Source organism: Rutidosis leptorrhynchoides, chromosome 9 (assembly GCF_046630445.1).
Source record: "Rutidosis leptorrhynchoides isolate AG116_Rl617_1_P2 chromosome 9, CSIRO_AGI_Rlap_v1, whole genome shotgun sequence".
Lineage (NCBI taxonomy): Eukaryota > Viridiplantae > Streptophyta > Magnoliopsida > Asterales > Asteraceae > Rutidosis > Rutidosis leptorrhynchoides.
The window spans coordinates 95,281,182-95,295,621 of record NC_092341.1 but is presented as its reverse complement, the minus strand read 5'-3'; the positions used below and the strand labels follow the sequence as shown (position 1 = coordinate 95,295,621).

Here is a 14,440-nt window from a genome sequence, read left to right as displayed (position 1 = left end):
GGGTTTCCCCCAAATTTAATCGTTTCCAGCTGCTTGAGCAATCTTACCTCATCCCTAACATCGCCAAATCTCACAAAAGCAAACCTAAAACCGTTTTTCAATCTGTTTTTCGCAACATAGACATCCCTAACCGAACCACAAGTCTTGAAAGAACGCCATAGACCAGTCGTTGTCCATTCTTCCGGAAAGTTAAAAAACATGAAAGACGTCAATTTTGAGCCGAAGTAACGTTTGTAGTTGATCCCTGAGTCACCATTGTAAAACCCTCGGATACCGTCGTGCCCTGCTCTCGATCTCTCCCTCACAGAAGTATTCCCTCTTTGGAACTCTCTCTCTCTCTCTCTCTCTAGGATAGCCTCTCTCTCACCATTTGATTATGTTGGTGTTACTCCCTCTTTGAAACTCTCTCTCTCTCTCTAGGATAGCCTCTCTCTCCTAGAAATAACTTAAATACAACTTCAATATACCAATATAATAACCGATGTATTTTGTTTGTAGAGATATATATGAATCGCAAAGCTATTCATATTTGATTTAATCGATGTATATTTTTATACTCCGTAGAATTTTGTGATATTATATATTATGTATTATATAAATACTGATGGTAAATTTAAATGCTAGTAATTGTAAACAAATATGTTTTTTTCGCGTCCATTTTTGTCTTTGTACTATTTTTCTAACAGCTACAGCTAGTTTGCCAAACATCTAAATATATTTAAAAAGCTTCAGCTACCAGCTATAGTTAACAGCTTTCAGCTACCAACTTTCAGCTACCATCTTTCAGCTTTCAACTACCAACTTTCAGCTACCATCTTTCAGCTTTCAACTACCAGCTATTAGCTAGTTTTGTCAAACATAGCCATTGTGTCCTACGAATCAGTAGTTGCCTGACAACTTACAAGGGTAATTAAAAAGCATATACAATTATAACCCAACTCTTTTCTAATATTACATTTCCCGTCCCTTAAGTTTACAACATATATTCCCAAAAGGCCAAACTTGTAGATTCAACTCGATCGCGTCATCGATTCGTATCATCATCCATCGAAACAACCCTAAAACGCCAACCAAATAACAAATTATAAATCTTCAACTTTGACCCCAACAGTTCATGTACATCACTTGCTTCATAGAATCATCTGGTTGTGAATTCTTACTATCTCCAACCAAGGTTGGAGATCTCGGATCTCGGGGAGATCTCGTTTGGACATTTTTTGGGAGATCTCGGCATCTCGAAAAAATCTCGGGGAGATCTCTGACGTTGACTTACGTTTGACTTTTTAGTTTTTATAATATAATTATTTACAAATAAATCAATATATGTATATTTATATACATTTTTTAAGATTTTACAAGAAAATCCAAGAAATGAGCGAGAAAATCTGAAAAGTTACGAGATTTTATGAGAAAATTTGAGAAATAAGCGAGAAATTTCGAGAAATATTGGCTTTGACCAAGTTTGACCCCGTTGACCAAGAAATCTCGGTAGATGGACATCTCGTCTCGGTGGCCTTCCAAAAAGGAGATCTCGGAGAGATCTCGGGGAGAAATAAGGAGATTTACAACACTGTCTCCAACGTTAACATTGGACCGTACAAGGCTTGAAAAAGGACGAAGATCTGACGAATTCAACACCTTTTTACCAAGATGATGAAATGAGTTAACGAGTGATCTAAGTTTGTAACCTTGATCTGTATGCCCATTTACAACAGCAACACCAGCTGCAAAACAAACACGGCTTACAGAAGTCATCCTTTGTTAGTTTGTTTAATAATTAATTGAATTGAAATATATATACTTTGTTATTAGAATGTTAAGGATTAAGGATGTAGTTGAATTGTGTTTTGATTATGAATGAAATGAACTGAAGGGGATGGATATTTATAGAAGCAACTTTGTAATGGTTAGAATGTAGTATAACTTACGTTGTATTCATTTTGTGAGACAAACTACATATGGGGTTCTGACATCGGTTCATGAGTCATGATATGATGTACCAATAGAAAGCCAACAGGTTCTACACCATCTAAATATGGAACCATACCGAGAACCCACGTAATGTACTCCCCCATGTATTTAGTTTTATATACAAATAAATGTATAATGTAGTATATATAATCATATAATTGGGATGTCGTTTGCGGTATGGGGAAATGAGATACATCACGTTGGTTGATATGGCGTATCCATAGGCGCGGGATATATATATCTCATCTTATTAATTATGAACGATTGGCACCAGTTTCATTGTATAGGTATTGCAAATGAAAAAATAAATAAATAAAATCAACCAAATAGAAGAAACTAGTTGTAAAGTCATCGCTTAGCGCCGGGGGCTCCGTTTTGAATGCGAGTTAAAAAAAAGTCGTGATCTATTTTGTAAAAAATATTTTTTTTCGACATAACATTGAAGGGTTGTTCCTTTTGTGAAAGTTGCTTCTTTTAGCGTTTGAGTTTTATTTAAAAAAAAAAAAGTTAGTAAAGTGGGGGTTCGATTTGTATTTTAATAAAAGTTAGTGGGTTAAGTTTGTAAAATTTGAAAAAACTTTACGTATAAAGTGGGGGTTCAATTTGTATTTTAATAAAAGTTAGGGGGTTAAGTTTGTGAAAATTGAATTGAATATTAGTAAAAAAAAGTTAGTAAAGTGGGGTTCGATTTGTATTTTAATAAAAGTTAGGGGGTTAAGCTTGTGAAATTTGGGGAAAAATATACGTATAAAGTGGGAGGTTCGATTTGTATTTTAATGAAAGTTAGAGGGTTAAGTTTTCGAAAAGTAGAAAAATGAATAGTAATATTCATTTGCACTTTACCTTTTTATATAGGTATATAATCATCATAATAATAAGAGGAAGAGTTGGAATCAATAAACATGTTGTTTTTTTTCTATATATATATTGTGCCGGAGAAATCAGTAGTTGCCTGTTACAAACAAGGGTAATTAAAAAGTATATACAGTTATCACCCATTTCTTTCCCAATATTACATTTTCGGCCCTTAAGTTTACAACATATATCCCTGAAACACCAAACTTAAAGATTCAACTCGATCGCATCATCGATTAGTATCATCATCCATCGAAACAACCCTTTTACACCAACCATAAACCAAATTATTAATCTTCAACTTTGACCCCATCAGTTCATGTATATCACTTGATTCATAGAATCATCTGATTGTGAATTCTTACCAGTGGCGAAGCCAGATTTCTGAATCACTGGTTGCACAATTTAATACTTAAATATATCAGGTTGTAAACAAAATGACACTTTGTTATATAAAGATTTTATTGAAAATAGTATAAATAAAATGACCAAAATACCCCTGCTATGATCAGTGCTATTTTCTTAAGATACAAAAGTTGTGCGTAATACTTCTAGAGCTTGAAATTTATCTTTTTGTAACATATAAGTATTATATAGTGTAGGGGCTTTTAGGTAAATAGAATAAAAATATATCTATTTGGTAATTAGAACCCTAAAATCTTAAGTTATACGTAATACTCTAGAACTAGAATTTATCTTTTGGTAACATATACCGAGTATTATAAAGTTCAGGCGCCTTTAGATAAAAATGAAAATACAATATGGTTAATTTTAAATAATAAACAAATTCTAAGTGTTTGTGTTGAAAAAGAAACAAATTTTAAGGGGTGTGTTTAGAAAGAGACAAAAAGTTAAAATCAACAGCTACCTAATTTCTTTTCAATTCATCTTCCTCACTTAATTGACGCCATGAAACCTTGAGTTATGGTGGCACTACTCAAAATTTTATGGTGGCACTACTTAAAACTCTAAAAATTTTACACTACTCAGGCTAGATGACTGGTAGCCCGTGCCACCAGTATTATGTGTGTGGCTCCGCCACTGATTCTTACTATCTCCGACGTTAACATTGGACCGTACTAGGCTCGAAAAAGGACGAAGATCTGATGAATTGAACACCTTTTTACCATGATGAAATGAGTTAACGAGTGATATAAGTTTGTAACCTTGATCTGTATGCCCATTTACAACAGCAACACCAGCTGCAAAACAAACACGGCTTACGGAAGTCATCCTTTGTTAGTTTGTTTAATAATTAATTGAATTGAAATATATATACTTTGTTATTAGAATGTTAAGGATTAAGGATGTAGTTGTGTTTTGATTATGAATGAAATGAAATGAACCGAAGGGGATGGATATTTATAGAATGAAACTTTGTAATGGTTAGAACTAGTTGTGGAGCCCTCGCTTCGCGCCGGGGGCTCCGTTTTGAATGCGAGTTAAAAAAAAAAAAGTCTTGATCTATTTTGTAAAAAAGAATTTTTTTTCGACATCTAACATTGAAGGGTTGTTCCTTTTGTGAAAGTTGCTTCTTTTAGCGTTAAAGTTAGTTGACCTATTTTGTAAAAAAGAATGTTTTTCGACATCTTTTGGTAGCATTGAAAGGTTGTTCCTTTTAAGAAAGTTGTTTCTTTTATCGTTGGAGACAAAAAAAAATGTAGCGCAGTAGTGGCCTATGTGAGTCCTACTGTTTGAGCGCAATGTACAAGTCGGTAAAGGGTGGTGGGTGTTATTATTCAGTATTTTTGGTGTTAGTGATGGGATAAATAATAAGTTAAAATATAGGTATAAAGTGAAGGTTCGATTTGTATTTTAATAGAAGTCAGGAGGTTAGGTTTATAAAAAGTAAAAAATTGAATAGTATTATTCAAATAAGACAAATTTTGTCTATTAGTTATGTTGGTGTTAGTTATGTTGGTAATGTACTATAACTTGCGTTGTATTCATTTTGTGAGACAAACTACATATGGGTTTCTGACATCGGTTCATGAGTCATGATATGATGTACCAATAGAAAGCCAACAGGTTCTACACCATCTAAATATGGAACCATACCGAGAACCCACGTAATGTACTCCCCCATGTATTTAGTTTTATATACAAATAAATGTATAATGTAGTATATATAATCATATAATTGGGATGTCGTTTGCGGTATGGGGGAATGAGATACATCACGTTGGTTGATATAGCGTATCCATAGGCGCGGGATATATATCTCATCTTATCAAAAATTTGTTGAAGTCGAATTTGAGAAAAATAACTTTCAAAGGGTGTAAAAAGCAAAATAAAGTTGACAGAGAAAATGTGTGAGAGAGAAAATAGAGAGAGAGAGAGGGCTAGTCCGGTTAGGGAATCGGAGAGGTACAACGGCGGCGACTTCCAACACCGATTCAAATGGTCAAGCAGAAACGATCTCACATCGTTCATGTTTTTCAACTTTCCGGGAGACTACAAAGTTATCGATTTATGGAAGACTTTCAAGCCTTTTGGCGCTGTTCGAGACGTTTATGTTGCGGGTAATCGACTCAAAGTTGGTGAAAAATATGCGTTTGTTCGATTCGCAGAGGTCAAAGATTCAGACGTAATGCTAAGAAGACTGTAAGGGATCAGATTTAATGAGAAACCTATAAAAAAAATTTAAGGCTACTGTTCGTAAACCTAAAGCAGATGGTGACAGGTCCAGGCAACAAAACAACGTTAAATTTGGACAAGGCTTCACCAATCAATGCTACAGGGATGATAGAAGATTCGATGAGGTGCTAGGTGGGAAGAAGGGTGATTTACGCTATTCCTTGAATCAAAACAAAGAAGATCTTAGGAAAAGTTAAACTCCAAAAAGGCCTGGGGGGATTTCTGTCAAACCTCAAGTGAGTCTGGGGTTGATAGGATTGTGAACATCAAAGATGATGAAGATAATGATGAGTTATTAAACTTTGCAGTCGTTGGTGAAGCCATCAACTTTCTGGTTCTAAACAACCTTGAATCCATTTGTGAAGAGGAGGGGTTAATGGACGTCCAGATCAAAAGCCTTGGTGGTTTAAATGTACTACTAATTTTCAACAATGATACATCCATGTGTGAAGTTCTAAATAGACCAAACCAACCACTTAAAAACTGGGTAAATAAATTGAGCCGATGGGATCCTACATTATGGCCTGAAAATCGTAGTGTATGGTTAGAGATTCGAGGTGTACCACCTCAATGCTGGAACGAAAGAACATTCATGTCCATAGCAGATTGGTGGGGTGTGGTGTATGAGCTAGAAAATTGTGAAATTAAGAAAGCAAAAAAATTTAGATTTTGGTAGGGTTTATGTTAAGTTGCGAAAGCCTGACAAAGTCAAGGATTACATTAATCTAAAATATAGAAAGGGATCGTATTTCATTACTGTTTCTGAAGAAAAGAAGAAGTCAAGTTTTTTCGGCGATGAGCCTAATTCCGATGAGGATAAGGCTTGTGATAGTGATGATGTTATTAATTTCGATGATTTTCCTAGTGATGATGATTATGAAGGTCCAATTGATAACGAGGAAGATGATGATCCGTATGAGTCCAATGAGTCCGATGGTAGCGAATATCCAGAATCTGTCCGGATTCCGGGCTTCAAGCCGGCCGGAGATGGTGGTGACGGCAGCAACAAAAGTCCAGGTAAAAAAGGAACGTTAGAAGATGGAGACCAAGAGTCTTGCTGCTTTGGGAATGGGCAATTATTTGAAGATAATAATGATTTGGTTAGGGAAACACAAAAAAACCCTAGTCCCAAAAAGGTTAATAATTGCACGCATGGGGATAGGATCTCGATGTTGACTGATCCGGTTTCAGATATTGGGCCTGCACCAGGTGGGAGCCCATCTCCACTCAAAAATGGGCCAGGCAATGAATCTAATAAAACTAAATTAAATAACACTAAGTCAAAGGGCAGAAATGGGTGTGAAGGCCCAACAAATCTTTTAAGTGAAGAAACCCAACCCAAGACTTCTGATGCTGAAAAAAAGTACCCCCAAATTAAAAAATGAGCTAAATCATCCAGTAATCAGGGAAAGAAGAACAGTAACGTATCGTGCAATTCCTGTGGCTCAGTAGAGGTCTCTGCTTGTAACGACTGCTATTGGTCTACGATAGGCAACTGGAAGGCATCATCACGTATTATGAAACTTAAAAAACTGGCAAGGGTTAGCAAGAAGTGTGATGGGAGAATTAACTGCAAAAATTGTAAAAGATAATCGGAAGCTAAGAGAAGTAAATCTAAGAGGTCAGAAAGGAGTCGGGATGTAGGTGTATTAGTGGGAGGTTCAATCAATGATGTGGAACTTAAGGAGTTTGGTGAGGGTATTGGCCTAAATTGGCCGAAACCCCAGTAAGTAAGTTCTCCTTTTCTCGTTTGTTTTTGTTTTCTGATGAAGATTCTCTCTTTAAACGTTAAGGGTTTTGGTGTTGCGGGAAAGTTTAGTTGGGTAAAAGGGTTATGTTTTAGTGAGAAGCCGGATATCGCGGTATTTCAAGAAACAAAATGTAGAGGCCTCAATGATTTTTAGGTGCAACAACTGTGGGGTCATAGTGATATAGTTTATGCTCAAAAAGACGCTATCGGAAACTCGGGTGGGATGTTAGTTGTGTGGGATAATAATAGGTTTAAGGCTAATTGTGTTGTTGGTGGTGATTTCTTCTTAGCGGTTAGGGGTAATTGGGTGGGATTCGGGCATGACACAATTATCGTTAATGTGTACGGTCCTCATTGTGATAAAGACAAAAAGAAAATGTGGGAGGCTCTTGATAATCTTATGTTAAGTGTTGATTCGGCATGGGTTTTATGTGGCGATTTCAATGAAGTTAGAGAGCATTCGGATAGACTTAATTGTGTATTCCATGAGGCAAGGGCTAGAAGATTTAACGAATTTAGTACTAGGAATAGTCTAATTGAGGTGTCAATCAATGGTAGAAAATTCACGAGAATTAGTGATGATGGTACCAAATTTAGTAAACTTGATAGGTTCCTCGTTTCGAACAACTTTATTAATTTGTGGGATGACCTTTCAATTAATGTGCTAGATAGAATGGAGTCGGATCATTGTCCTTTAATCCTCCGTGATGGGTTGACGGATTTTGGTCCAAAACCCTTCAAGATTTTTGACGAATGGTTGAATAAAGAGGGTATAGATAAAGTTATTATTGAGGGTTGGAAAAAAGAGGTGCGTAGTCGTAAAAAAGATTGTATGTTTCGGGATAAATTAAAAAATGTCAAAGCCGATTTGACAGATTGGAGTAAAAAGGAATTTGGGAATCTCGATGAGGAAATTAGCACTCTAAAGAATGTTGCACAATATTGGGAATTAAAAGCGGAAAGTGGAACTTTGTCCGAAAATGATCCTAAATGTTGGCTTGAGTCTCGGAAGAATTAGATTGCGAAAGAAAAATTAAAGTAGGAATGTTAAAACAAAAGGCACGTATCCGTTGGGTCTTAGAGGGTGACGAGAATTCAAAATATTTTCATTCAACAATGCGTAGAAAATATAACAAAAATAATCTTAGAGGTTTAATTGTCAACGGTTCATGGTGTGAGGACCCCACTACCATTAAGGCATTAATCCAGGCCAACTTCAAAGACAGATTCAGCTCGGCCCACACTATTTGCAGGCCCTCACTCCATACCTGCAACAGCAGGCCTTTTCCTGCTCGTGGCCCGTCTGAATCCACTGGGCTTGGGCCTGAGGTAACAGTCTGCTGTTATGGCCCATTTATCGAAGAGACTAATGTTAATTCCACGCTGAACAGTGAGCCTGTACCGAACACATATGGGCCTGAGCCTGTACCGAACACATATGGGCCTGATTTCAAGAAGATTTCTACAGATAGAGCCTCTTTATTAGAAGAAAAATTCACAGAAGAATAAGAAGTGTGGGAGGCAATTAAGGGGTGTGGTAGTTCCAAGGCCTCCGATCCGGACGGGTTTAACATGAGGTTTTTTTAAGAAGTTTTGGTATGTGGTAAAATATGAATTAATGCTAGCCATCCATGAGTTTTGGAGTAAAGGTGAGATTAGTAATGGTTGTAACGCGTCCTTCATTACATTGGTCCCTAAAAAACAAGATCCTTCAATCCTCAATGACTACCATCCTATAAGTCTTATTGGGAGGTTTTACAAGATAATCGCGAAATTTCTCTCAAATAGATTAAGGAAGATGATCCCGTCACTAGTTGGTTTTGAGCAAAGTGCGTTTATAAAAGAAAGGTACATCCTTGACGGTGCGTTAATTGCAAACGAATCAATAAGCTTTTAAAACATAAACGTATGAAAAGTCTAATTTTTAAAGTAGATTTTGAGAAAGCGTTTGATTGCTTAAGTTGGGATTTTCTAGCGGAAGTAATGGAAATAATGGGGTTCGGATCAAAATGGAGAGGTTGGATTCGTTCTTGTCTTAAGTCGGCATCCATCTCAATTCTTGTCATTGGTTCTCCCACAAGTGAATTCAAAATGGAGAGAGGGGTTAGGCAAGGTGACCCGCTTTCTCCCTTTCTTTTTATCATCGCGGTGGAAGGTTTGAATGTTTTAATAAAAAAGGCAGTATATAACAAAAAGTTTCTTGGTGTGGAAATCGGGTGTGAAAAAAATCCCCATATCGCACCTTCAATACGCGGATGATACTATCTTTTTTGGTGAGTGGAGTATATCGAACTTAAGAAATCTTTTTAAATTACTTAAATGCTTTGAACGAACTTCCGGGTTGAAAGTGAATTATCATAAGAGCAATTTATTCGAGATTGGTGTTGAGAAAGTTGAAATAGAAAATATGGCTAAAATGTTTGGTTGCAACCACGGTACATTTCCATTTACGTACCTTGGTCTTCCGGTGGGGGGTAAAATGAACAAATTAGAAAGTTGGTCTCCGGTTATCGATAAATTTGCGAAAAGACTCTCGGATTGGAAGGCTCGTTCAGTGTCTTTTGGTGGACGCTTGACCCTTGTGAAATCGGTGTTGAATAGTCTCCCGTTGTACTTCTTCTCGCTCTTCCGTGCTCCGCCATGTGTGGTAAAAAAACTTGAGTGTGTAAGGCGTTATTTTTTTTTTGGGGCGGGTCGGGTACTAATTCTAAAATTTCTTGGGTTAAATGGGACGATACTCTTTTACCTTTTGAAAAAGGAGGGTTAAATTTGGGCTCTTTAAAAAGTAAAAATTTAGCTTTGATCGGCAAGTGGTGGTGGAGGTTTAAAACCGAAACTAACTCTTTGTGGGTCAAAGTTATCTCAAGCATTTTTGGGTCAATGGGGGGTTTATCTCATAATTTTGATGTTAATGCTTTTCCTTATTCATCGGTGTGGACTAACATAATCAAAGCGGGGCAATCTCTAGATGGTCTTGGTATACCTTTTCCCTCTTCTTTCATTCGAAAAATAGGGAATGGTTCATCAACACCTTCTGGAATGATTATTGGGTTGGGAATTTCACATTGAAAGATAGGTTCAAAAGACTATTTCATCTTGATCGTGATCCGTACGCAATGGTGGGCTCGAGATTTTCTCATCAGGGGGCTGTTTCGACTTTTGCTGGGTGTTGGAACAGGCCACCATCAGGCAGATCTAGCGGTGAACTGGAGGAACTTTCTGGTTTACTGCAACCGATCTCTTTCAACCATGGTGCTGCAGATTCTTGGACGTTCGGTTTGGATCATAAAGGTGTGTTTTCAACAAGTGGTCTCTCTAAACTTATTGACGAAAAGATCCTTCGTACAAGCAACTCTTCCTCGTTGGGTACCATTCGCAACAACCTTGTGCCCAAAAAGGTTGAGGTGTTTGTTTGGAGGGTTTTAAAAGGGCGAATTCCGGTTCTTGTCGAGTTGGATAAAAGAGGTGTCGATCTACATTCGGTCCGTTGTCCAAATTGTGACAATTACATCGAAAGTATTAGTCACTCTCTATTATCATGTGAAAAAGTATGCAATGTTTGGAATAGAATTTTTGATTGGTGGAGCTTACCGCGTCCCCCAAATTCGGTATTATCATCTCTACTTGGTTGTAATTCGGGACAAAACAATTCGGGTTTGGGTAATCAAGTTTGGCAAGCGGTATTGTGGACATGTATCTATCTTGTGTGGAAATTTCGTAACGAAAAGGTTTTCAATAAGAAAGATTGGAGTGTTCCGGTTGCGGTTTGTGAAATACAAGTTAAGAGTTTCGAGTGGGTGTCGAGAAGATGCAAAGACAAACATTTCGATTGGAACATTTGGCTACATAATCCTTGTACTTTATTTACATAGTTGTGTTTTGTGAGTTATGATCTCGTTGTGTATCGTTCTAGTATATATTTCTTTGTTGCCATCTTGGCACCTTATTGTATTGTGAGAACTTGGTAGTTTTTTCGCCTTTGGGCGCTACCTTCATTAATAGAATCTTTTGTTTGCCTTTCAAAAGAATATATATATATATATATATATATATATATATATATATATATATATATATATATATATATATATATATATATATATATATATATATATATATATATATATATATATATATATATATATATATATATATATATATCTCATCTTATTACATTTATTCATAAATTCATAATTTGTTTGTATATATCAGACAAAATTGCCAAAATCGTCCATGTATTTATCTATTTTGCTCTTTTCATCCCTATATTTTAGAAACTGCATTTTTTTTATCCATAATAGCGTAAATGTGTCTCAATTTAGTCTCTAATGACATTTTTCAGTCTCAATTTCGTCCCCAAGTTAAGTGAGAGATCCCCGTAGTATGCCAAATTTCCACGGATAGTCGAAATCATTAACGGATGTTAAAAATTTCGTTATAAAAAATTAAAGTCTGATTACTAGTTCTTGTATATATTGTTTTTTTATTCTCCTTCCAAACTCTTTCCTATCTTCCTTTTTCTTTCATTAAAAAAATTTAAGAATCATTAATTAGTATTTTTTTTTCATCACTTTCCTTTCCTTTCAACAAAATAAAAAAACTCGAGAACAGACCTTTAGGAATTAGGGATATGTATACTAAACTTCAGAATTAAAGAAAATCTTGAATATTTAAATTGATCCAAGAAATCCAGTTTTTGATTTTATCTCATTAAATCTATATAGGTAAATTACTAATGATTTTATTTTTCCAAATAATATGTACATTAATAATTCCTTTTATAATTAATTATAGGGGAGGTCTCGAATATATGATAAAGAATTGCTGCAAAACAAATCCATGAAAGTAAACACAAGCTTCAGAGGTTAATAATATGTTTGAAAGGTGACAATAAAATCTTTTGCTAACAAAAAATGAACTAGACTGATAAGCATTAGTTGATATCAAATCTAGTAACTATAGGTTTGAATGTCTGGGTCTAATAATAAATTGAATAAATTAGGGGGAATGTAACGAAATTTGTAACCTCCGTTAATGATTTAGACCCCGTAGAAATTTGGCATACTAGGAGATGCCTCACTTAACACGGGGATGAAATTGGGAAGTCATTAGAGACTAAATTGGGAAACATTTACGTTATTAAGGATGAAATTTGCAGGTATTATAATTTAGGGATGAAAATGGTAAAAATGGACAAACACAATGACGATTTTGACAATTATATATATATATATATATATATATATATATATATATATATATATATATATATATATATATATATATATATATATATATATATATATATATATATATATATATATATATATATATATATATATATATTACTTTACTGTATTTTTTTTAGAAAAATTGATAATTTTATAACAAACTTTTTCCTAAAGAAAAGAGAAACAAGATACAGAGAAAGAAACATATGCGAAAAGGCCTGAAAGTAGTATAACAAACTTATTACTTTGTTAGCATCTATTTAATTTTATTCTTAAAAAACCTAGGTAGTATTTATTTGGTACGGAGTATGGATGACAATGGATCAGATATGAACGGAGTGATTTCATATTTACATCAACATTCATATCCATTTAATTTTTATTCATCCATATCCGTTTAGTTTTTTTCATCCATCCATATCAATATCTGTATCAGACGGATTAAACGAGTCAATAGATATCCATTAGATATTCAATAAACTATGATTTTAACGACGACTTTTGAAATAAATATAGATTATAACAAATGTAAATCTATAGTCTTTATATATGTTTTTGGTTTATTACACATGTTTTTTTTTTGTATTTTGCTGCCGAGTGTGACTTCAATTGAACAGAATACGTCACAATATAAGTAAATTGTTGAGTCCCCAAAATAATTAAGGATTTAATTATGACAAAACTGTAATTTATTTGCACTAAAATATTATGTGCAGTCAGCATAAGTTTGTTTATGTATAGACAGCAGATATTGCTATGTCGAGTGTTTAGTTTGCTGCTCAGTCTACCAGCACAAGGTAGACAGTGTTCTTCAATCAGCATAGGATGTGTACTTAGCAAATCAAGAACATGAAGTGGCTCAGCAATGAAGAACCAGTACAGCTGGAATGCAGCTTACTACACAAGACAGCTATGCTCCATTATAAGCATAGTAGTTTCCCGAGTGGTCTACATCTATGGTACTATTTAACAGAAGTCTAAGACAAAGTTGAACAGAAAAGGACACGCGTCGACGGCTGACAAGTAACCTTACATGACCAGGTGGGAATGCAGAAGTTTAACGCATGTGCAGACATGGGTTATACTTTGTCAACACCTAGGGAACACAACATTCTATTTGTATAATCAAATAGTGGTGCCAAACCGAATTGAGGTGTTCCTGCAAATAGCTACCAAAGAGGAAAGAGGAGAGCATGCTCTCTGATATAGTTGTCCCCACAAGTACAGACATCCTATGTACCAGTGGACAATAGAACCATTACACGGATAATAGGACTACTATAAATTGTTGTATCCACTATTGTAACAACTAGTGGTGTGGGTTTATTTTTATAGAGTCAAAACGTGTAATAGCTGTAAGTTTACCTCTTAGCTATAATCTAGGTAATCTGTATCAACCAACTATCATTCAGCCAAGGATAGTTGTGATTCTTTGTGATTTAATCAATAAAGAATAACTGTTGAAAATTACCTGTGACTCTATTTATTTGCATGCTTGAATACTAATCGGTTTAACTGTTAAGTTATTTTAAAAAGAATTGTATTCACCCCCCCCCCCCTCTACAATACTCCTGTTGTTATCAAGGGACCAACAACTGGTATCATAGCTTCAGTCTTGATAATTAATATCTTGGATCTGAATTCTCTCATGGCTGCATATTCTAATACAGCTTACCTTGAAAATAGCTCATCCAATAGACCACTCAAATTTGATGAAGATGAGTATGAAACTTGAAAGGCAAGATTCATGCTTCACCTTGAGTCTATTGACCCACTCATGCCTGGTATTGCCACAGATGGTCCATTTGTACCTACTGAGACTATTGGTAGTGCACCAGCTACAGCTGACACTCCTGCTGTTCCTGGCAAAGAGGTTATTCTCACCCCTTCTAGATGGGATGCTGAGGATAAACGTCGTGTTGGACTTGACCCTAAAATCAGAACCTTGTTAGCTATAACTTTTCCTAACCCACTGTTCAAACTGATTAAGGGAAAA

General features: G+C 35.4%; 1 protein-coding gene across 1 annotated transcript; it reads left to right on the top strand.

The window, feature by feature from the left end:
* Positions 1-7,020: 7,020 nt before the first annotated feature.
* On the top strand, positions 7,021-8,231 carry LOC139868269 (uncharacterized). The gene is made up of 3 exons (XM_071856598.1): positions 7,021-7,071; positions 7,236-7,325; positions 7,368-8,231. Exons 1-3 carry the CDS (start codon positions 7,021-7,023, stop codon positions 8,229-8,231), a joined length of 1,005 nt encoding a protein of 334 aa, XP_071712699.1.
* Positions 8,232-14,440: the final 6,209 nt, after the last annotated feature.